Genomic DNA, 23,938 nt, shown 5'->3' with positions numbered 1-23,938 from the left:
CTGTTAGATTAAAGAAAAGAGACGCAGAATATTGGATATCTATTATATCAGTTCCACACGAACAAGTTCATATAACAAATCTTTCTAGTGCAAACTTGATTTTGAGTGGGGTAATATGTGTCGCGACTTCGCGAGTGTGACATGACATGTTGGTGATAAGTTTACGTTTTATTTCACCTAACGAAGTTTGTTATCACAAGAACACAATATTGTACTTCTGACTTAAATTTATCAAAATTAATAAGTATATAACTACAATTTATTAAATATGTGTTAATAAATTAGTCGATTTTCTGTATATAAGCACAGAAATGCTTATTTTATAACTTTTCCTGTTTCTAATGATGAAGATAACGTCGAATAAAACGCATAACGGATTTTTGACAAATCGTCTGACCTTGGGCGCCCTGCGCAACATTCGTGAATCCAACCGAGCAAGATTATTGTTCTGTCGAGCTAGTCTCGACATACCTATCTACATTCTACAGTGTGTATGTAGATATTTATTAACTAGTAGTGTAGTTCAAAATCTGCGAGTGTGGGGCGCGAAGATGCCTCTATTTGGCAAAAAAGATTTCGGGAGAAAATCCAAAAAAGATGGAAGGGACAGTGAAAAACAACCATCAATCGAAGACAAGTACGTCGTCAAAGATCTATTGGGGACAGGAGCATTTTCCGAGGTACGTTTGATAGAGAGCAAAGAAAACGGGCAGATGTTCGCTTGTAAAATTATTGACAAAAAAGCCCTAAAAGGCAAAGAAGATTCATTAGAAAATGAAATTCGTGTCTTGAAAAGATTCAGCGAGCAAGCCAAAGGCGAGGGTGCTGAGAAGAAAATGTTTTCCCATCCGAACATTGTCCAGCTGCTCGAGACATATGAAGACAAAAATAAAGTGTATCTCGTGATGGAACTCGTCACAGGCGGGGAATTGTTCGACAGAATCGTGGAAAAAGGCTCCTACACCGAAAAAGATGCGTCCAATCTAATTAGGCAAGTGTTGGAAGCTGTAGATTACATGCATTCCCAAGGAGTAGTACACAGAGATCTGAAGCCAGAGAATTTGCTTTACTATAGTGCTGATGAGGACAGTAAGATAATGATCAGTGACTTTGGATTGTCCAAGATTGAGGACTCTGGAATAATGGCCACAGCGTGTGGCACTCCAGGATATGTTGCACCTGAGGTGTTGGCACAGAAACCATATGGGAAAGCTGTGGATGTCTGGAGCATAGGAGTCATATCATACATTCTCCTCTGTGGCTATCCTCCATTTTATGATGAGAATGATGCAAATCTTTTTGCTCAGATCTTAAAGGGTGACTTCGAATTTGACTCGCCATACTGGGATGATATTAGTGATTCTGCAAAAGATTTTATCCGGCATTTAATGTGTGTGGATGTGGACAAGAGATACACTTGCAAGTAAGTAGAAAAGTATTGTTGAATTTTATTTCTTAGTTGTTTCTAATTATGCTCATATTTCACATTTAATTGATCAATTTGTCTATGCCTAAATAGCAAGCAATGTTTGGCTCATTTCATGCATGGCTTCAAATACTGGTACAAAAATATTAAACAAACCATTATTGTATTTGAACATAGTTTTAACAAGCTTATTTATTCAATTGGAATCATATTAGATCTTTGTCAAATTATTCAAATGAATACTACAGCGATATTGATTTTACATCATATTGCTCACTATATATCAAAATTTTGTTTTCCTGACCTGTGAACTTCATAGTTTTTTTGCTGATTAGGTATATTGATGGTTCTAGCATTTGTTATGTGGAATATGAATATGTATTTTAAATACACAAACTCTTCTGTATATTTGTGTAGAAGCATAATTTAATTTGCAGAATATAACTTAGGTTTTAGACAGACGGACTGCATTTCAACTGCAAATTTGCAGTTCAACAGCAGTTCGAATGCGGTTGACACGACTACAGGTGTGCAGTCGTGTTCTGAAGTGGATTTGCAGTTGTATCAACTGCATTCGAACTGCTGTTGAACTGCAAATTTGCAGTTGAAATGTAGTCCATCTGTCTAGAGCAGCCATACTCAACCAGCGGCCCGCGGGCCGCCTGCGGCCCGCTGCGCTTTTTTTTGCGGCCCGAGCCACGTTAAGGGCCCAAAATTACGTAAAATTAACGTATTTATTAATTCACGCATTTACTCATGTTTTCTCCCTTAATGCGTACACACAGATCACACTTGAGTAGTGTTGCAAAAAAAACGTTTTTTTTCTAATGTGAAAAAAAACCTGATAAAAAACTGTTTTTTTTCTGGGCCTTGTTTTTTTCAAGAGTATAATAACTCTAAAATTGTTAGGGCATTTACCGTTATTTCATAAAAATATTGGCAACATTCATTGATATTAACTCAACGAAAGGGATATCCCCAAATAATATACCTATTTATGCACGGGGAAATCCCCTTTCGATTTGTTTGTTTGACAAGACTAATGTAAGCACTGAAACTGATACAGAAAGTGAAGATGAATAATAAATTGCAAAAAGATTATTGAATTGTAATTCAATGTTGAAAGTAGTGAATTATTACTAAATAATATTTTGATTTATTATACAAATTTAATTTATAATTGAACTAAAACGTAGGCTAGAAAAAAACCAAATTTAGAAAAAAAAACAACGACGCAAAGTTTTTTTTCATGTTTTTTTTTCAATAAAGTGAAAAAAAAAACAAATCGTTTTTTTTTATTATTTTATATCACTACACTTGAGTGCGCTCAATATGAAGAATTTTGGAAATTAGTACCGGATAGCTATGAAACGTTAAAAAATTGCGCACATTTACTCTTGACATTGTTTGCATCAACTTACCTATGTGAATCCTCATATTCAAAAATGAAATATGCAAAAAATGTCTACAGATCTCGGCTTACCGATTCGCACCTAGACGACGTCTTGAGAGTAGCATGCAGTAACTATGTGCCTGATTTATCAAAAATTGACAAAAATTTGTTACAATGTCAAAAATCACATTAATTTTTATGACAGAAATAAATGCTAATTTTTTTATTATATAGTTTTATTTAACTGTCGCATATAATCTTCGCTTCATCACTAGTAACAAATGCGAAAGAAACCCAGTCTGTCTGTAACGCTTTCGTGAATAAGCCACTGAATCGATTCTGATGAAATTTGGTAAATAGATAGACTATTCGCTGATGACGTAGGTGACATAGGTATGTAGGTAAATTACTGCGGCCCGCAAGGTTAAACAGTAGCAATTATGTGGCCCAGGGTAAAAAAAGGTTGAGTATAGCTGGTCTAGAGCCTTAGTTTCCCTTTATATTCTTTACTGCAAATATTGATATTAACATAATTAGATTAATACTAGTGTAGTATCTTGAAGATTTGCTAGTACCAACTGTCCAGCTTTTTTTCACTGTTGAAAATTAACATCTAACCAGGTAATCTGGCTAGCGATTATCATTATACGAAGAGTGTTTGGCTGTTCAATAAGTTTACATTTTGTAAGAATGAATTCCAAAATATAATGATTGATTAAAGGAAAATTCTTGTTAACATTCCTGAGTTCTTATTCATAGGTATAGGGGCCAAATTGTATTATCGATGTTTTTTCCTTGAATGCATGTAATTTTGATGCATTTCTGAAGCGATACAATTTGGTGCAATATCTCTTTTAAATATTGAGAGATTGTACTAAAATCAGTATGTATTGTATACTGATATAAAAACAGCATACAGTTAGGATTTAAGCCTGCCCAACATTTACATTCCAAGCACCTTTATTTATAAAACTAGCTGTTTTCCCATGGTTCACTTGCTCCAGTGGGAACTACACCCGATACCTGTATAATATAGTCTATGTTATTCTGGGAATATGTAGCTCCAAAACTATTAACAGAATAAGAATTTATCCTGTTTATTAATATAAAAATTGTTAAATTGGTGCTTAACATGACAGATTGATGTAAAAAGATTATAGGTAGTCGACGGCCAGTGGACTTTTACAGTTTTTCACTTCTCAGTGTCTGGCATACATCATCCTCCGAGCCTTTTTCCCAAACTATGTTGGGGTCGGCTTCCAATCTAACCGGATGTAGCTGAGTACCAGTGTCTGGCATACACATACATTTTTTTTCCACCTATAGATCCTTGCACATTATACGTGACATAATAATGTTAACGTATTGTTTAATGCTGTATATAAAATTGAAATGAATCAGCATATTTTCCTGTACCGAGTAACATATGTGTCCAAGAGAAACATAAGTTCTTATAAGTTATTTACATCTTACTTTGAAAAGCCTTTCCGGTGTAAATGCAATACCAGGCATGAAACATACACATTCATACTGTGTACATAGTCGGAAATGCAAACACTTCAAGTTTTTCAAGACTTCAATCTCCCAATACCTGACTATGTGAAAAGTCAATTAGGATGAGGTACAAACATTTACAGCACTATGTACTAATGCATAGAAACAGCTATAGTACAATAACGCCCTCTAATAATGAGCATCAATAGCTTCGCAATGGGTCATCTTTTTTTATTACGAACATCCAAATAGTCTCGTCAATAAGGCGGAATCAGCGTCGGCTGCCGGCTGTCGGGTAGGTCTTCATGAATTCCAGTATAAGCGGCATTGTCGATGTCTAGCCTCGAATTACGTCAAGAATTGAATTCACGTCACGTCGCGACGTTGACCCGTCTCGTGATATCATTTATTTCAGATCGATAGGATCGAAGGGTGTCAACCCTTAGTTAGAAATATACATATTTGGCACAAATCTATCATCATCATCAATTTAAGAGCCCATTTCTTGTCGGTGCAGCTCCTTCCATTTACGCCTAACAAAACTATACTAAGAATTGAATAAATGTATTTGCACTAATTTTATTAAGCTGTGGAGTTTGTTTGCCATAACGCAATTATCTCTGGAACGACTCTGGAAAAAATATTTCCGTGTAAGTTAGCCCATGTATCGAAGAAGAAGCCCGTGTAATTTTTATCCAGGGGCGCGGGTGAAACCACTTTCAGAACCTACCTAGTTAAAAGATATAAGAGGTCCTTAAAAGTTTCTTAGCTCTTTATCAGTCAATAGATATAGGGGTTAAGAATAAGAATCTTTATTTGCAGAGAAACGCCAAAACACTTCACTAGGTAACTTGATGGGTAAACCCCCCAAGCTGCGGCGCAGAGGCCCGCCTATTTCGCCCCACCTAAAGCAGGTCTAATGAATCCTTTAATATGATACCTAAACGTTTTTTTTCAGGCAAGCTTTGGACCACCCATGGATTTCAGGAAACGCTGCCAGCAACAAGAACATCCATGGTACTGTATCTGAGCAGCTCAAGAAGAACTTTGCTAAGTCACGCTGGAAACAGGCGTACCATGCCACTACGGTCATCAGACAAATGAAGAAAATGGCGCTGAACAGCAGCAGCAGCTCAAGTCGCAATGCTAACGCCTCAGGCAAACAATAGCTGTATTGTTTGTCTGCCCACCTTCCGATTGCCATTGGTACACCTGCCTAGAAAGGTACCTCATGTAGTGGGTCTTAATGGTCTCGAGATGACTAAGTTCGACGCGATCCTGTTATTGCAGCACCATTCGGTGTGATGCTTGTTAAATTGGTAGATATCACAGTTAATTGGAATTCATTGTCAAAACAGTTGGTAAGAAATGCGTCTGAGATTCGTGTCATTGCTATTATAATTGTGACGCCTTATGCCATAATATTATAAGGATAATAATACGATATTATCCTTTAAATGAGCGCTTGCGCAAATCTATATACTTGGAGCAGTGCTTATAACTATATTGTAGGCATGTTACATAATGATGAAAAATCAACGAACTGTTTATAAGACATTTTGTCTAGTCATTTATCATTTCTGCTTGCATAAAAGTATATACCGTTTTAATTGGATAAATAATTAATAATTATGAATATAACTGTAGTCAAAGGTATCGAAATATTATGGAGTAACAATATGCTTACCTTTAAACTCACCATTGATATTCCTATTTCTACATTTCATACACATGTTTCTCTTATTTATTTTGACTATATTAACACTGAACAGTGTTAATTGTACCTATGTAAATCTATTTTAACTCTTGACCATGAATCTTTTTACGAATTTTAATTTGATTTTAAAATGCATTTCGGAGTGAATCAAACTAATTAGGTAGGATAATAAAATGTTCTCTTTAAAAGATACTGACTAAATAGTTATTACTTAGTAAGGTGATACTGACAAATCACATAAAAATAAGGTCTGTTGCAAAATTCATTAGAATTACAAATTAAAGTGACGAATATTTACACTTAAATGATAATGGTTGGATATGATAAAGTATATTAGTCATTGAGAATGTTGATCCGCTTCTTACATCCCATATAAGTCCATTTGGAGTACCCGCCTAGGTACTGGTTTACGAAATTGCTGTAGTGACGACATGTAATGTGATTATTCAATTTGACCCTTCAAAGTAGTTGTTTTAAAGTTTGTTAAATGATCACCTATGCTATGCCTAGCGTAAGTTTTGTGATTCTAAAGCTAAGTCCTATATATCCACTGTCATATTCAAATACCTGTTAAGTAGTGTATTATGATATCTTACCTATATGCACTGTTGAATTCAATGTTGTTATATAATACTCCGCGCTTAAAATGATTGTATAATAGCGCTGTTTATGCAAATATCATCTCAATCAATCATCATCAATTTCCTAGCTACATGATTTGATCCAACAATATTTTGCGCAACTCGACTTATTGTTTTATCGGTAAGAGTGAAAGATCTGTACGCAAGACTGAAATAATATAAAGTGATAGCTAGTTTTTTTCAGTAAAACCCTGATAGGTGATTTCCGCAGCATTTTTCAATATTCCAATGTTTTGAATAAAGTAAGGTAAACTTAACGACGATTTATGCATTTGATAAAGAATGTTTCTCCGTAGCAGTAGTATAGTGGAAATTGTTCATTGGGTATAAACGATGTAAAAGGAGTTAACACATTATCGCTAACACAGGATACATGTTAAGCATTATAATGCAATCTTGACATGATTGATTGGAATTTTGTGAACACGCACATTAGGTGAAAATCTTATTGTGGCTAGCTACCTGCTACGTTGTTGACAGCCCATTTTATTATAAGAGCGTATCATGTACAGATTCGATGAATCTCATTATTTTTCCTTTTTATTACTTATGTGACAAAAACCAAGGATCTAATAAAACTATTTATATTGTAATCACTATGCAGCTTATGTTATGTGCGTTGAGTCAGTATGACTATCAAGCTTCTTAAAAATATTTTTGTTATCTATTAACTTTCCCTGCTTAGATGAAAAAGGTAATATTCCACTGTGAATGGTTTTATTTGGCAACGCAAGAAATCTCTTTGAAAACTTTTTACATTCCATTTCTTCAGTATATTTTTTATACAGGAATTTATAATTTACTTTTGTATCTCGATTTTATTTGGACGGGCTTTAGGGAAGAAACAGCAGATTAAAGGTGCGCCACCACTGTGACGATTTCTCATGAGCCCTTTGTGTAGTCAAAAGGCAACGCTTGGGAAGAAAGTGACGTCAGTGATGGCGCACCTTTAACGTAAATTTTCTTTTGCCAGCGTTGATGTACTTATCTATTTCTACATCAATGGTAAGTACTTAGTAGATAATCATAATAGGTATATTATGTATTTGCAAAGCTTATACACAAAATTATTGAACATTCCAATTAGGACTTTATTTAGTTACTGTTGAAATACGAAGCTACTTGTGTTCATGTGATCGTTTTTATGTCTATTTATATTTTATATGGAGAATAGAGGCAATGCAAGTGCTTTTTAGAAACTGTCCGACGTTACTTTTGTAATATGCCATTTATTATGTATCTTCCGTCCATACCTTTCACTGGGAAATTTATCTAAAGAACCTTATTGATTTAGTCGGCTAATCCATGCCACGGTGTTGTCAATATTTTGATAGCATTTTAAGAATATTTATTTACCAATTTTCCATTAAATATTTATGAAAATTGGCCTAATGAATCTTTATAAGTCTGATATCATAAAATGTGCTGTCTTGACTAGTGTTTCCGTTACATAAAGTTTTAATGAAACTGCTCTTTTAAGGGTTCTGGGTGTATAAAAGAGAGCCGCCGTTTTTAAAACCGCACCAGTTGAAATTAATATACAGTTGCCAGTATGACATTAAGGAAGATCCAAATTGAAAAATGTCCACTACATCACAAAGATCATGAAAAAGGAGTTGGACTTACAACACATTTTAAAAAGGGTGGCCGGAAAGTCTAGAATAAAATAGAAAATATAATTCCTGGAATATGTAATCGTCACTCAACGCCGTGGCGCGGATAAGTGCGATACTGATATGTATCAATGACCGACTATCTCAGAAGGAGCCAGGACGGGAAGGTATCAATTATTTAGAAACATTTCTATATGAAATCAATTTCATTTTACATGTGAAATTACATATCTTAACAAAAATACTTGTTGATGATGTGACTTCTTTGTAATAATTAAGAGACGCGCTTCTGAATGAGGCAAGAGCCAATCAACGTGTGTTATTCGTTAATGTTCTCTAACTACTGTCATGATAAATCATCGCTTGATTGTTAAGCATGCACTGCTTTAAAGTTTTTAATAATTGTAAGTGTAGTAATGTTCAATAAATAATTGTCTAAATGCGCCTTAATATCTGTGTAATTTTAGTAGTTCTGTCAGTGCTCCTTGTATTTACTATAGTTTAAATAATAAGAGTACTATTATAGGTTCCGTCATACATTAGAAGCAGATCGAATTTCATTTGATTGTCGATGGAATTATTATTCTCACGTGAAACATAATTTATGTAACTCCTTCGTGTATGTTTCATCAAATGTTGGTATACTATGTAAAGGATCTTTATGAGGATTTTTATAGTCATAGTATTTTATGAATTGACATACGGGCATGAATCCCATTATAATCTCTTAATATAATATTATAGTAATCTTCGTTTTAACTTATACCCATTTTGTGTCAATGGCTAACTATACAAAGTGCCATGTGTCTACCAATAGGTGTGTTCTATTAATTATTTATAAATTATGTGATCGATTTTATATTTCAATTTCCATGATCTTTTTTTAATTGCGCACAATGTTTGAAGTAAGTGTTAATTTTAATGCTATCTATTATTTACGAAAACTGTACCAAAACTGGTGTTTGAGCACATAATTTGCTTTGTAAATGTGACAAGTTTTTGTTCCTTATCTGCACAAACGCTTGTATCCACTGGACCGCAGTAAATCATGTGTAACCGAATAATAGTAGATACGCTAATGTGATCTTGCCATTGTTACGCACTTAGCAGTACACACTACTACAAGTTTGCTCTCTACATATTTTCCATTTTGTTATTAGTTGAGTTTTCACTGTGCCAAAACCATATCATAATCAGTGATAAATATTATACTTGTAACATATAAGATTTCTTGTTTATTAGACACTTTTAAACGTTTTATCGCAATAGATAGCAGACAGCAGTGCTAAGCGACATTTCAAGTTCCTTGTCATTTGAATACTAATTATTATTTTCTTTATTCATTAATGTATGTTTAGTGTAAGAGTAATCTATAACATATTTACTATTTTTCGAAGGTTATTAACTATGTATATGTTTTAAATAAACATACACGTTTTAGTTTCTATATTTATCTTAATTAAGCACAATAGTCTAAGGGCTGGGATGAAATTCAACAAGTTTGTTTATTCAGAATCTGCAATTTCTGTTCTATCTCTATTATTTCGGTTGTGAAATTATGTTTCTTTCAAAAGTACCTATTTCCTTGACGGAAATTTTATCGGGAAAGTTGTAATAACTTGTAACTTAGATCTGATTTAATGTTGAAAAAAAAATCTTGTGATTTAGATTTTATACTTCTTGTTTAAAACAATCAAAATTTATTAGTAGATTCTTAGATGTTAGCTATATTTTCAATGTCATTGTAAATAAAATGCCAACTTGTTGAGACACTCGTTTCATTGCCAACAACAATCCACCGATCTTTATTATAATTTAAATTATTTATAACGTTTATATTACAATATACATTATGAATATAATATCAGAGTAAGAGGAATGTCTACTGAATCTCCTCGCCGAGAAGTGACAGTTGTTTCAGGAACTGTGAAGCGTTCGGGAGGGTGGTAGCGCCGTAAATGATTTTCCTAGAAGCACCACTCGTTGCTTGTTGCTGAAAAGTTCAACAAGGATTAACAAACATTTTTTTTAGATACATGTATCTGTCGCAATCATACAGTAATTCCCCCTCTTCATTTAAAGAAAATGTGAAAGTTTATTTATTTTATTTATTAGTACCTCAAATTACAACTGTAGGGATTAAAAAAATAGTAAGTAAGACCACCTTCTTGAAGGGCCTATTTCTCTATGATCTCTGATGGTGTATCTTTATTTCTGTGTGAGCAAGAAACACAATTTATCTGACTATAATTTTAAGTATTTAAAAATATTACCTTAGCAAAATCAATGAGATTGTGGTACTCGATGTAATTGCCCCCTCCTACGACAAAGACGACGGCGTCGGTGGGCGGCGGATGCTTGGCGGCGCGGGCGCGGGCGGCGGCGTCGGTGCGCGCGGCGCGGGGGTCGAGCCACGCCAGCTCCGTGCCCGCCTCGCCGCCGCTCAGCGCCGCTTCTACTGCGCGACTTACTGGCAACTTCTGTGGAATAAGAAAAAAAAAGATTTAAATGAGTTTATGGCATCATCATCACCCGAGCCTTTCCCCAACTATGTTGGGGTCGGCTTCTAGTCTAACCGGATGAAGCTGGGTACATTGCTTTACAAGGAGCGACTGCCTATTTGACCTCAACCCTGTTACCTGGGCAATCCAATACCCAATATTGAATGTAATTCTTATTTCAAAAAGCTTATGTTTATCAGACAGTCGATTGGTGGTTTGTGTCTTATGGAAGGAGTATATGGCTAATATTTTAAAACAGATGGTCCCATGCCTAAAATACGTATTTTTGTATTGAATAGTTTTTAACTTTTTAATTAGTTGTGTTGAACTTATGTAGGTTTAAAGACATAATAGCTCGTAGAGTGAAATGATTTTATCGAGAAATCATCAAGTGACTCCTCCCGCCGTGAAATGAACCTCATGTAAAGTTCATAATATAGTAGCAAAACTAAAAGAACATATGAAATATAAGAGTATAGAATACACATAAAAATATGTGAAGATTCATATAAACACTAGTATTCGCATACACTACAAAAAATATAGGTGTCATACTTACATGTTTCTTCACAACTAAGTTCTTAACTCCCTCCATAACGAACGATGATCCCTGGGATACTAGCTTGGAGAACATGGAAACAGTTTTCGTACCACCGCCTTCGTACTGACTGGACATTTTTGTGAAACCTCTGAAAAAAAGAGATATTACATTCAAATACGATTCTTATTGCCGCATCTAGTAACATACCTAATTTTCAGTGACTATTCGATCGTATTTAGTTTGACCTGAGAAGGTCAGAAACTGTGTTTTTTCTGGAAGATCTAAGCCATATTATGTTAAATTCATTATTGGCTTTGGCTATTGGATTTGGATCATAAAAAGAAAATATATATTTGTATAAACACAACTTACTTCCACCGCCTCATATAAGCCATAGGTTTGATATCGCAGTTGGCACTCTGTAGCGCTTGTTCGAACCTCTTGTACTCATCATCAGGTATCTGCGACGTGCACAGATAATATATGATGAACAACCGCATTTTGTCCTCAGCTGTCCCCGCACTGGGGTCCGAAATGAGGTCCATTACAGCTTTGCTTTCAATGCCGCTGCTTTTGCTCATTATTTTCTCTTCTAATTCGAAAAATGAATCTAATCGCCTTGATTTTATTGAGTTAAGGATGGCTGAAAATTAGGTAAGTTTTATTATTGTATTGAATAGAGATGGTACATTTAACAATTAGAATTCATCAAAGTAGATTTTTTTCAAAAAAACTGTTGCCATGTGCCATTCTGCCATTAAGTGCGAAATCTGCTTTGTCGCTCGAAAAGCGTAAAATTCGGTAGGTGGAAAGCACTTATACAAGCATCTTACATAATGTCTTCGTAATAGTTTTTTGGCATATTATTAAGTAAATAAGTATATTAATGTTACATATTTAGAAAATAAAAGCTAAACTTAACCAATTCCTCACCAGTAGCAATAGTAGTATGCATATCAATAAGGCGCTTCTTCTCCATGAGCTGCGGCAGCGAGTTGACGGCGCTGGTCAGTCGCTGCGTGTTGTCGCTCACCATGCTCAGAGCCAGATCGCTCTCGCCGTCCAGACCCATGGAACTCTTTAACTTCTTCACTTCGGCTTCTGAACTCCTGGAAAATTAGGGTGGTGAGTGTATTATTGCTAAGGGTAGGTACTTATTAGCTTGCTATAGTTGCTATATCCTCACTGGCATATTAAAATTAATTAATAAAACTTTTGAAAGGTATCATAATCTGTCTAGCACTAGGCACCAGGGGGTTGGCTTCCAGTCAAACCGTCGAACCAAATGCTGGTTGGACCCTCAGAATAGTTTGCCTGTGTGATTTTGGTGAGACTTAGACTTACTGAACCTTTGAGATGCTTTAATTTTTTGAATACTCATAACAACTGTCAAAGATGAAGTGTTGGAACTCGTTATGGCATCCACGGACCTACTGCGCCAAGCGTATCTTAGTAGGTAGGGAATTCATAAAATAAGAATAAAGTATCTAAAAACCTCTGCAGCATTATCTTTTACCTATATTTATCGAGATCTTCTTGAATAGCCTCTGCAACAGTAGGGAACGGGCTGCCTTTGTGCTCTGACCACAGAGGATCTCTGGAGTCCAAGTCACATAGTCGCGTCTTTGCTTTTTGGTCTTGCACCGTTGGGCTCGTGTTTTCAGGTACCACTGCTCTATGGGAATAAAATAAACCAATATTTATTATAAGGTTACGATCTATAGATTCACTAATGTTAACAAGGTGTGTATTGAATATAGGGGAAATCATCCCCTCATGCAATATAAGAATAATTTAAATTCAAAACCAACAACAAAACCCTGAATCCTGTGTGATGAAACTACGATTAATGTATAGCATCACAATTGACACTGGTTAGTTTTTAGTTATCAAACACCCTCATTTGTTTATATTAAAAAGACATATTGTTTTATAACATACCTGTTCAAAGATAAATCTAAGACATCATGTGCCAAAGCCTGGTAAGTCCAGGTGTGATGTAATGGTGTTGCCATATCAATATTCCTGTCCAACAATATCAACATAGGCCGAGTAAAACTGAAGGAACCAACTTGACCAGTGTTGCCATGAAATAAATTGTTACGGGCATCCCACAAGTTTTCTCTAAGTTTTTTGTCAAGCTTTTTTGCAACCATTTCTGCCGCATTGCCTTTGCTACTTCTTATTATAGGAACATTACCTGAAATCATACATAAAAGTATTTAGAAATGATATATTGTCAATAATGTGATTTAAAACAGGTTTATATTTTTGTATATTAAGCAAACTTATACTGCTTTCACGATAGGATCATATTTTCTATTTATGCTTATATCAAAAGCATGATAATATTAATCATGACATTTCATATTGTATTGTCATTTTAATGAGATCAAAGATACATCCATGAGTCAGCTGATAACTTACCTAATGTCACAAATACTGAGAATAAACTTTCAACTATATTGTCCATGATTACTTCCATTTCAGTGTCCTTTGTATCACCTCTGTTGATGGCTGGAAAAAGGAAATAATCATTTAAAGCTATTTTAAAATTTTATAATGTATTCTCATCTTTCTAATTTAATCAATGAGGTCAAAGGTCAACTAAACAAGATGTTTGAATAATATAGGTCAAACATCAAAATGAAATGCTTCCATATTGAACAGTCAACTTCAGGTCAGTGGTAACAGTTTAGGAAAATCGTGCTTATTACTATTGAGTGAAGGTGCATGAGTTACCACTGATGTGCAGTCTACCATACCAGTTTTAGTATTACTTAAGATACATTTATGTTTTTGAACCTAGCCTAGCCTTACAAGGAGCGGCAAAGTTTATTCAGACAACCCAATATTCCCGGGTAAGACTTGTGCAACTTGCTTTTGAATTCTGACAATGACAGCCGGGACCAACAGTTCACAGTATGGCTTTACATAAACATACTCATGCAAAGAAAACAAAATCATTACTGAATTGGGAAGCAAGAGACATTATACATTAAACAAATGAATACTCCATTGTTGTAATTATAAAGATAAACATAGTTACCATAATAAGACAGTGAATCTGACTGCTGATGCTTCATTATGAAAAGGTCATCTTCCAAACAAATGAAGTTCAAATACTGGTCATAGACTTTGTGAATGTTTACAGCAGAATTGGACTGAATGGCTGACGCTGCAAGGTCTTCTAGTTTCTGTCTTGTTATCGGTGATATGAAGTTCAGGTGGTACTGGTCATATGTGCCGTTGTCCAAGTCTTGGCAGATGCGGCCGAGGTTCTCCTCGGTTGGGGCACAGAAGTAGACGGCTGGTACTTCTGGTATGGGGTCTCGGTCAGAATGCAGTTGACTGAAACGTTTGGGTAAACTTTAGTATAAATATTTTTTTATCATATTCATCACATACAGTTTTTACGATATTATGTTTCACTATGCATATTTTTATGTTTCCTTTAAATTAATGTTGTATTGAATGGCCATGGTCATTTCAATGTTTATATGGCATCAAAACATAGACAGTTTAAAATAATCTTAGCTGGGTCGTTTTCAAAAAAATTGTAAAAAACAGATATGAAACAGATAGGAAAGCTATATTGTTATAACGGAAAAGTAACAGAGACGAATTATTAGGGTCAGTATATAACGACGCACTTTAAAAAGAAAATAAGTAGATAGTAGTATTCGAATTGTTCTCTATAATTTCGCTGTCGTCCACCTGGTGTTAGTGGCATATTGCCTGTGAAGAAAAGAAAACCTTAATACATTTTTCTCTCCATCTGCGATCAGCCCTCCCAGCTATAATCAGATTGTTTGTTCCTTTCCACTTGACGTTTGAGATTGCTCACATCCTGCGATGCGTTATCCCTTCAATCACCAACTCACTAGCTAGATAGATGCTAGTCTTTTTCTTTTTAGCCGTTTTAAGTGGCTTTCATTGTCCAGCAATGTCTGAGCAAGTACATTTTTGTGTCCTTGAAGTCTCCGTTTATAGGACTTGCAAAACTTTTCCACTTCATCACGTATTGTTAGGACCTGCAGGTATTCATGGACTTCAGTGTTCTTCGTGAACCATGGAGCGCAGCATAAGATCTTCAGTGCTTTGTTTTGAAAGCGTTGCAGTATTTCTACATTAGAGTGGCTTGCCGACCCCCAGAGTTCAATACCATATGTCCATACTGGTTTTAGTATAGATTTGTAGATGAGCAGTTTGTTTTCGAGGCTAAGTGTTGACTGTCTGCCAATTAGCCAGTTTATGTTTCTCAGTTTTAAGTTAGCTTGATCCCTTTTGGCCTTTATGTGCTCACGCCATGTAAGTCTCCGGTCTATGTGCATACCCAGGTATTTAACAGTATTTTCCTGTGGCAGATTGCTTCCATCTAGCGACACAGGAGGGCACTCTCCTCTTCTTAATGCAAAAGTGATGTGGGTTGATTTTGAGGCACTAGCCTTGATTCTCCACTTTTTCAGCCATAATTCGATGCATTTTAGATGATCCTGAAGTTTTAATGATGCTGATATTTGATCTGTGTCACAGGACAAGATTGCCGTGTCATCAGCATAGGTTGCAGTAACTGTATTTTGCTTAGTTGGCAAGTCAGCTGTATAGATAGTGTACAGGACCGGACCCAATACAGAGCCCTGTGGTACTCCAGCTTCTATCTTGTAGAATGAGGATAAGCAGTCCTCAAACTTAACTTGAAAGATACGCTCTTGCAGATGTGATTTGAGGAGCATGTACGCAGTATGCGGCATACAGGTTTTAAGTTTCGACAGAAGACCCTTATGCCAAACCCTGTCAAATGCCTGCTGTATGTCCAGGAAGACGGCTGAGCAGTATTCTTTCCGTTCTAGAGATTGGCGAATTGTGTGAACAACCCTGTGAATTTGTTCTATCGTGCCATGGTGCGCGCGGAAGCCGAATTGATGGTCTGGTAATGTTTTTTGCTCTTCGAGTATGGGTAGTAATCTTTGAAGTAATATTTTCTCAAATATTTTAGATAATATGGGCAGAAGGCTTATTGGTCTATAAGAGTTTACTTCTGAGACAGGTTTACCTGGTTTAGCGACCATAGTAATGATTGACACCTTCCAGATGCACGGAAAGTAGTTAAGCCTTAGTATTGCATTGAATAGAATAGTTAGCAAGACTATTCCCTTTCTTGGTAGGTTCCTTAATACTTCAGCTGTGATTAGATCAAACCCGGGTGCTTTACGTTTCTTTAAGTGTTTTATTATTTTAAGTACTTCAATTGGAGTACACAGGCGCAGGGGTAAGGCCATTTGATGATCACTGCTAAGAATTTTGTCTATTTCTGCTTCAGGAAACATGATGTCGGGGTCATTTGGCTTAAATACATCTCTGAGGAACTTGGCAAATGTCTCTGCTTTTTCAGATGGTTTTTTCGCCCAACCTCCGCTAGGCTGCCTTAGCGGGGGCATGTGAACTTGTGGTCTTTTCAATGTATTGGTCATCTTCCAGAGAGTGTAGTCTTCTGCTTTGCATGGCGAGAGGGTTTTAAGTTTGTCCTGTAGTGTGTCATTTTCATAGGTTTTGATCATTTCTTTTAGTTTCTTTTGTGCATTGTTGAGCGCTCTTTTATCATTTGCATTTCTGCTTGTGTGCCAGTTGCGTCTTAGTCGTCTTTTCACGGCTATCATCTCTCTTATTTCCAGTGTGTAGTCCTGTGTTTGTCGCCTATGTTGGTCGATACATGGAGTTGATTTCCAGGCGGCTGTTTGAATTAAGTTGGTTGTATACCAGGCAGCTTTATCGATGTCTTCTTCCGTTTTTAGAGGAATCTGTAGATTAGCATTTTCATCTATGAAGCTCTGAAATGCTTCCCAGTCTGTTTTTTTATTATATAGCGCCTCACGAGGCTCCTTATATATTATAGTAGTACTTAATGTGCATATTGCCGGTGTATGATCAGAGTTGCCATCTAGACATGATTCAATTTTTGTGTATAAGTCGGAGATACCTTTGGTAATAAAGAAGTCGAGTAAATCCGGCGTCTTATTGTGATCAGAAGGCCAGTAAGTTGGTTCTCCTGATGCCAGGGTATTCAGTGAGTTATCATCGATTGCCTTCTTTAGCATCCTGCCTCTTGTTGTTGTGAGCCTAGAACCCCAAGAGGTATTTTTTGCGTTCCAATCTCCACCAGCAACAAACCGGCCATCAAGTGAGAGGAAGAAGTTGTTAAACATTTGGTCATCAATTCGATGTTTGGGTGGGCAGTACACAGCTGCAACATTGAGTGAACCGTTCCAGTCATCTACGGATACCACAGTTGCTTGTAGATATGCTTGTTTGAAATTCGGAAGAACATGATGTTTTATACTTTCTTTTATAATTATAGCGCTTCCAGCATGGGAGGTCCCATCTGGGTGATTGCTGTAGTATATATTGTATCCTTTAATGACAATGGCTTTTTCATCAGTCATGTGTGATTCTGATATTAAGAGGATGTCTATTTTATTGTGTTTAATTAACAATTCTACTTCTTGGATGTTGGGAGGCAAGCCATTTACGTTCCATGTAGCAATGCGTACAAACTTCATTTCTTAGACTGGGCTATTACTGTAGTTAAGAGACCCATAAGGGTACCTATTTGTTGTATCAAAATGTCAATTTTTTCAGATTGTTTAATAATTATCTGCTCTAATGAGCTTGTTGGCTGAGATTTGATGTTCTCTTTATTTTTGCTAGTATCATCTGGTGTGTTCCAGTGGACTGAGTGTTGTTGAGCATGGTAACTTGGCTTCAGTGGTGGAAAGTCCTCCAATTTGTAGGGTGCTACGTTATTTCTTGCCTGTACCATAGGTGCTTTCTTCTGTGCCGGTTGTGTCATTTTCCTTGCTCGTATCTCTTTATAGACTTGGCAACCCTTGTAGTTGGCTGGGTGGTCTCCATGACATAGTGTACATGTAGCTGGTGTGTTCCTATCTTTTTTAGGACAATCTATAGTTCTGTGTCCTTCTGCGCATTTCACGCAGCGGAATGGACGCATACAATTGTTTTTCGTATGTCCATATTGTTGACATCTAGTGCACTGAGGAATTTCATTCGTCTTGCGAGGATCTTCTATCTTAACTTTAGTGTTGTATATAGATTCTATACGCTTTAACTCTGGATTGTTCGGCCCTGGCTCAACATTTACAAAAAACATATTTAGGGGTTTTTTGTTTCGTCTTGACCGCGCGCAAATGATATCACCTCTCACTTTGTTTCCTGATTTTTCTATTTCCTCTGTAGTAGCTGTTAATGGCGTAGTGTGGTGCAAGTTTTTAATTACAATTCTACAACATCTTTTTTCTTTTTGTGTGAAGGTATGGCCTATGAGTCCATTCTTTCGAATAATCTCAACTGTGTCCTTATACACCTCATGGGTTTTCACCATCAATCTGAGCTGATTTCTGTTAACTATTCTATATGAATAGCTACCAGGCGGCACTGAGCTGTTAAGTAGTTCAGTGAGCTTAGTTAAGTCCATTATTCCATACAGTATTATCGGCGGTGGTTTGCTTACCCTTTTAGTGGGTTTAATGTTTCCCAATATTTCGTCTGTCTCCTCTGTTAAGTCGATTGGTAGTCCACTGTATCTATTAGAGGTGTTGATGGAGTCCTGAGGATCAGTCTTGAGATTATTTTCATGTGGTGGACTGTCGGACATCTTTCTTTTCTTAGAGTTTGATTTGGTGGGTACCCTTTGCCAAGTGGGGGGGCAAATGTTATTTTCACTCACGTTTTCGGATGGCGGTGTAGTTGGTTTATTTGCACCCTTGGTAGCGGTAGCTGGAAAAATATTTCCTAGCGAGGAAGATCTAGGTCTTGTATTGAAGAGGCTTGGGTGAAATGCCTGTTGAACAAAATGTTTCCTTGTACTTGTACTGCCAGTAGCATTTACCGTCGCAGGAGCCTGGACGTCCACTCCTGTGTGGTCTTCGGTAGCTAATTTCTCACTCACAGGCCCGGGTACCTGCGAGCGCCGGGGGTTAGCCGGATCGCATGACAAATTCTCTTCATAATCGCTCATAATTCATATTTAAAAGGTGGGGCATACTCATAGCGCTTTCCCAAGGTACTATGGTTACACTTTTTGAAGGGATTTAATCCTTCAAGGCTTGCAAGTAGCCTGTGGACAGGTTATTGAACCGCCGCCTGTTGCTCGGCGTTGTCATTGCTTATTTTGCACCACCCGGGGGACACGTGTAGGGTGGGCCTAGGAAAAGGTGGTAAATCCTACGGACGCAAGCAACTTTATCCCCCATCGTATCCCCCATCATACCTTAATACATGAATATTAAATATTCTAAAACAAACCCCACAGCAATTCTTATACCCGAACTAAAGCCATTCGTAGGTAGGTAACTATCCCAAACTTATCGCATTATAATACATGATGTTACCTGCAAATATCGATTGTAAAAATGTATATCGATAGAAAACATTTTCGAGTTTTATATTTTATTAGTGGATTGATTTTTATTTACTCTGTTCATGTCGACTTTTCGTAAAGATACCTTTATAAAATTATAAAATAAAAAGAAAAGTGGTAGGTTTGATTAAATACGTTTTTATCTCGGTACGTACACTGTGACCTTAACCGTTCATATCTGTTACGTCACAGAAAAAAGTAATCGATATGATAACCGATATGAATAAATTGCTTGTGTCTAATCTAAAAAAATCTCTTTTTCAATGCTAATTCTTACTTTATACGAAACTTGTATAGTACAGTGATAGTGTCACTAAACATTTATTCTAAGCTGAGTTATAAAACAGTAAAAGTACTTACCGATACTTTAAAAGTCTCACAGTAATACGTAACTTTTAATTGTCGAATAATCACTGCAGCACAATATTTCGTGCTTGTTGCGCTTAACAAAATTACCGAACATTTTTGATTCGTCGATTCTTTTGACAGTTCAGTTGCTAATGTTTTAGGTAAAATAATTTTGATAACTACTACAAAAATATTAAAATTACTAATGTAACAGACAGGAATAACAGAAATGAAGTGAAATCAAGACTTGCTTTAATTAATTATTCCTGAATTCTGCGTGTTATATTTCATGATAATTTTAGCAAATTCCTTCAGGTTCCACAATGCTCTGCTAAGAAATCAATTATTTGTCAGTTAAAATACTAATATTGAATAGTAAAATGTTTTCTAAATGTCGCGCCAAGAATGTGGACACGCATTGCTTATATGAAAACAAATGTTCTACGTTGTAGTTTTCTTTTAAAATTAATCATTCATTGAGGATTATGGGGCGTTATTTTTGTTTTTCATAATGCTGAAATAAATGTTTATTCTGTTTAAGAGTAATTAGCTAGTAGCTATTCTTTAAAAAAGAATAACTCTGTTGGACGTTTTAATATACAATTTTTTTGAATATGACCCAGCTACTACAAATACTGCAATACTGATAGAAATTGGTAAGTGGTATTGCCAACAAAACCATACTTTCCTTTACTTGTTTCCATATGTAAAAATACAGGAAGGTTATACTAATAAAATTAAACACGTAGATTATGAAGGCACAGTGAGTAAGTAAACTATTCAATTGATTTCCCTACTCATTGTTATAAAGCTGTAAGTGTTATACCAAACTACTACATTATAGAGCACTTATGATACATGTCCACGCAGTAATTAGGGATCTGAGGTACATAATTGAATGGTTACTCACACATGCAAAGTCACACCGAGTTCCCGAAGCTCCTTGACAGATATGAGAGGAGATATCACATCTTGACCTACTCTGTCGTAGATCAACACTTTCCACGTAGGTTCACAAGCCACGCTCTTAGTCAGAGGCTGGTTTAAATTCAGCATTTGCTTCAAAGCATCTGTGAAATTACAACACAAATAAATAATCCATCATGTTCTACGTGTAATCGTTAATTAACATTATATCACTGTACGCACTGAGCTGTCGTTCCCGTAAAGTACTCATTTTGTTGCAATTATTAAATTATCCTTTCATTCAATTGAATTTTATATTTAATATTAAACTTTTCAAACGTTTAATTCCATTTAGCTTATTTCTTTCGGGGAGTTGTATTTCTCCGAATGTCAAATTTGACGTTTGTAACATCGTACACGTCGACCGCGATGACTTCGTTCGAAAATACAATGACCTATTCATGCAAATAAAAAACTATCCTAGTAAATAAATATATATAAAATACAATATAAATGTAAATAATATTAAAATAAGAAAAGCTTTCTTCCTTATTACAACCACACAATGTACCTATCTGAAAAATATAGCAGGCCGAATAAAGAATTTTTTTCCGGATTCGATTAAAAATAAATCGCATTTACTTTTTAGTGGCATTCAAAATATATTTTTAAGATAAACAGCCAGTATATAAGATTTAAAATACAGGCTTTTTGCAAATGTGATAGAAACTTCTTCGACTTATTTTTTTTACTTTTTTCATAATTCGTTTTTTAGATCTCCGGGTTTAGTCGTTATAAAAAGACGGCTGTATTGTGAACGCAGAAGAATGTTTGATTGAAGGTATTTACATTGATGTAGTTGTTAAGCAAAATATATTTATTTACTATTATTTTAAGAATATACGTGCACACCATTATGCAATTATGGCGACTCTCAATTAATTAAAAAAAATCTTGCTACAGGTTTGTAGAGGCTACATCAGCTACATGAGTTAAGATCGACCTTTCTCTACTAAATACCTACCGAGCTAATTTTGTTTTAGTTTAGGATAATCAATGCTATAAGGAGTAGAGATACACATAATTATTATGACGCTAAAGAGTTCGTAGCTCAGAATATTTCGCGCGTTAACGCTTGCTTTGGCTACGCGCGATAAAAAATCGCAGTAGAATTACTATACCAGCACGTGTGAAAGAGCTTTAAGGCGCGAATCCTCCAGTCTGCGACACTGTGACCCACACAAATGTTTCTTCTAGTCTATTCGCTCTAGCAAATAAAGGACAACCTTTCAAAAACTTCCTAGAAATTGCAACAACTACATTAGTAGCAATTAAGACGCGCCAAAGGCGTAGGTACGTACCTACTTTACAAAAAATAACAGAGTCTCGTCTCTTACGCAGGAAAAGGATAAGGATGCTTGAGTCACGACGTTGCAGTCAGATAGGTAGGTACTTGTATTTGGTAGATAAACAAAATCAATAAAAATACTCTATATTTTTTACTTACCTAAATAGGTACTCGACTTATAACGAAAATATTGACTACTTAATACGAAAAATAAGTCACCTACCTCATAAACCTCTTAGCTTCTTAATAAGACGCATAAAAGTCCACAATTCCACTAATGAGAAAATGTTGTCAAGCTAGGTATCTACGTAATTTAGATATTAGAATTTCTAGATTCTTCGAAGTTCATTATTATGAAGAAGCATTATGTTACGCTACGCTAAGAAGAATATAAAAGCCAGTAGGCAGCTTTTCCTATAGATCCTAAGTTCTAGGTAGTTGTCGTAAGCCGTACCTACCTATCTAGTTGCGGTAGCAGGGCTCAATGTAGGCCTTTCCTTAGAATTTCAGGTTAACCGGAAAATCTCATTTTCTTATTGATGAATAAAATACAGGTATCTTTAATAAAAATACCAAAGTATAAGGAGATTTCCTTCAGAGAGAGAGATCAATGAAAAAGTGTCCCTGTAATTTTGCAGGATGGCTATGGCGTCATACCGTCACCGATTAAAGCTTACCCGTGTTCATTCAACAGCCCTTTGAGTCCCACAACCCACATCCATGGAAACTCTTTTGAAAATCGGCAGTTACCAGAATCGTACAAGTATTCACTAAGTAATAGAGATCTATATTTTCGTTTTGCTCACTAAGCTATTCAGAAATTGACTGCTCAAGGATCTCGTAAGCTTCATGCAGTCCACTTCGTCGTTGGACAGATTATAGTTTAAAAATCTTGTGGAAATGGCTGAGCATATTCTTTACGTTTCTGTCAAAATTATAAGTTTTTCTCGAACATTTGAATACGTTGCGTAATCGTTTCACGAAGGATCTAGGAGTATTTGTAGAAAAACTTACGCAGTTACAATTCTTGCTATAAGACCTTTGGAATCGCCATGAAGGTATTTTGCTAATTGCTGCGAATACGCGGTTGGTCCTATTTACTTACGATTTGCATCGGGTAAAACTATTTGACTAGTCTTTAAGTGCATAGACAGATACGACTTATTGGATAGTTGGAGTTCAGGTTAAGGTTATTTTAATAAATGTCATATTGCATCAATACCTTTTGTGTGCGGGAACAATAGTAGCGAAAGTCACAAAAAAAAAATGTGTAGGTCATTGATCATTGTCTTAGTTAGAGAGACTATCTGGTTAGATTCTATCTAATATTCTAATGGCGCTATGCAATAAATACGAATGCTGTGTAACGTAGCAAAGTTACATGTTTTTATATAAGTAAGGGTCATCTTCACCTATTGCATCAGTGCCTTTCCATTTAAAAGCGATATATTATTGTCAATATCATTGGCTGCACACGGAACCTAATTTGACACCAATGCGGCACGTAAGCAGCACCTACCTTTATTTGACGAATGTCAGGGGGTTTGAGGAGAAAGCCGCCTGCGGAGGTCGG

At 35.9% G+C, this 23,938-nt stretch overlaps 2 protein-coding genes across 2 annotated transcripts; one reads left to right on the top strand and one right to left on the bottom strand.

The window, feature by feature from the left end:
• The first annotated feature begins 64 nt into the window (after positions 1-64).
• Positions 65-10,052, top strand: LOC110370715 (calcium/calmodulin-dependent protein kinase type 1). Its single transcript, XM_021326623.3, has 2 exons — positions 65-1,423; positions 5,272-10,052. The coding sequence occupies exons 1-2, from the start codon at positions 342-344 to the stop codon at positions 5,480-5,482; spliced, it is 1,293 nt and encodes a 430-aa protein (XP_021182298.1). The 5' UTR covers positions 65-341; the 3' UTR covers positions 5,483-10,052.
• Slh (SLY-1 homologous) lies at positions 10,046-21,424 on the bottom strand. Its single transcript, XM_064037691.1, has 11 exons — positions 21,261-21,424; positions 21,022-21,181; positions 14,376-14,677; positions 13,754-13,843; positions 13,268-13,526; positions 12,843-13,001; positions 12,260-12,435; positions 11,699-11,969; positions 11,345-11,474; positions 10,558-10,764; positions 10,046-10,277 (listed from the first exon to the last, which is right to left on the bottom strand). Exons 1-11 carry the CDS (start codon positions 21,286-21,288, stop codon positions 10,167-10,169), a joined length of 1,893 nt encoding a protein of 630 aa, XP_063893761.1. The 5' UTR covers positions 21,289-21,424; the 3' UTR covers positions 10,046-10,166.
• Between the last annotated feature and the right edge of the window lie 2,514 nt (positions 21,425-23,938).

The sequence above is a fragment of the Helicoverpa armigera genome, chromosome 13 (assembly GCF_030705265.1).
Source record: "Helicoverpa armigera isolate CAAS_96S chromosome 13, ASM3070526v1, whole genome shotgun sequence".
Taxonomy (NCBI): domain Eukaryota; kingdom Metazoa; phylum Arthropoda; class Insecta; order Lepidoptera; family Noctuidae; genus Helicoverpa; species Helicoverpa armigera.
The sequence above is the reverse complement of the archived record's forward strand: the minus strand, read 5'-3'. Positions and strand labels throughout refer to the sequence as shown.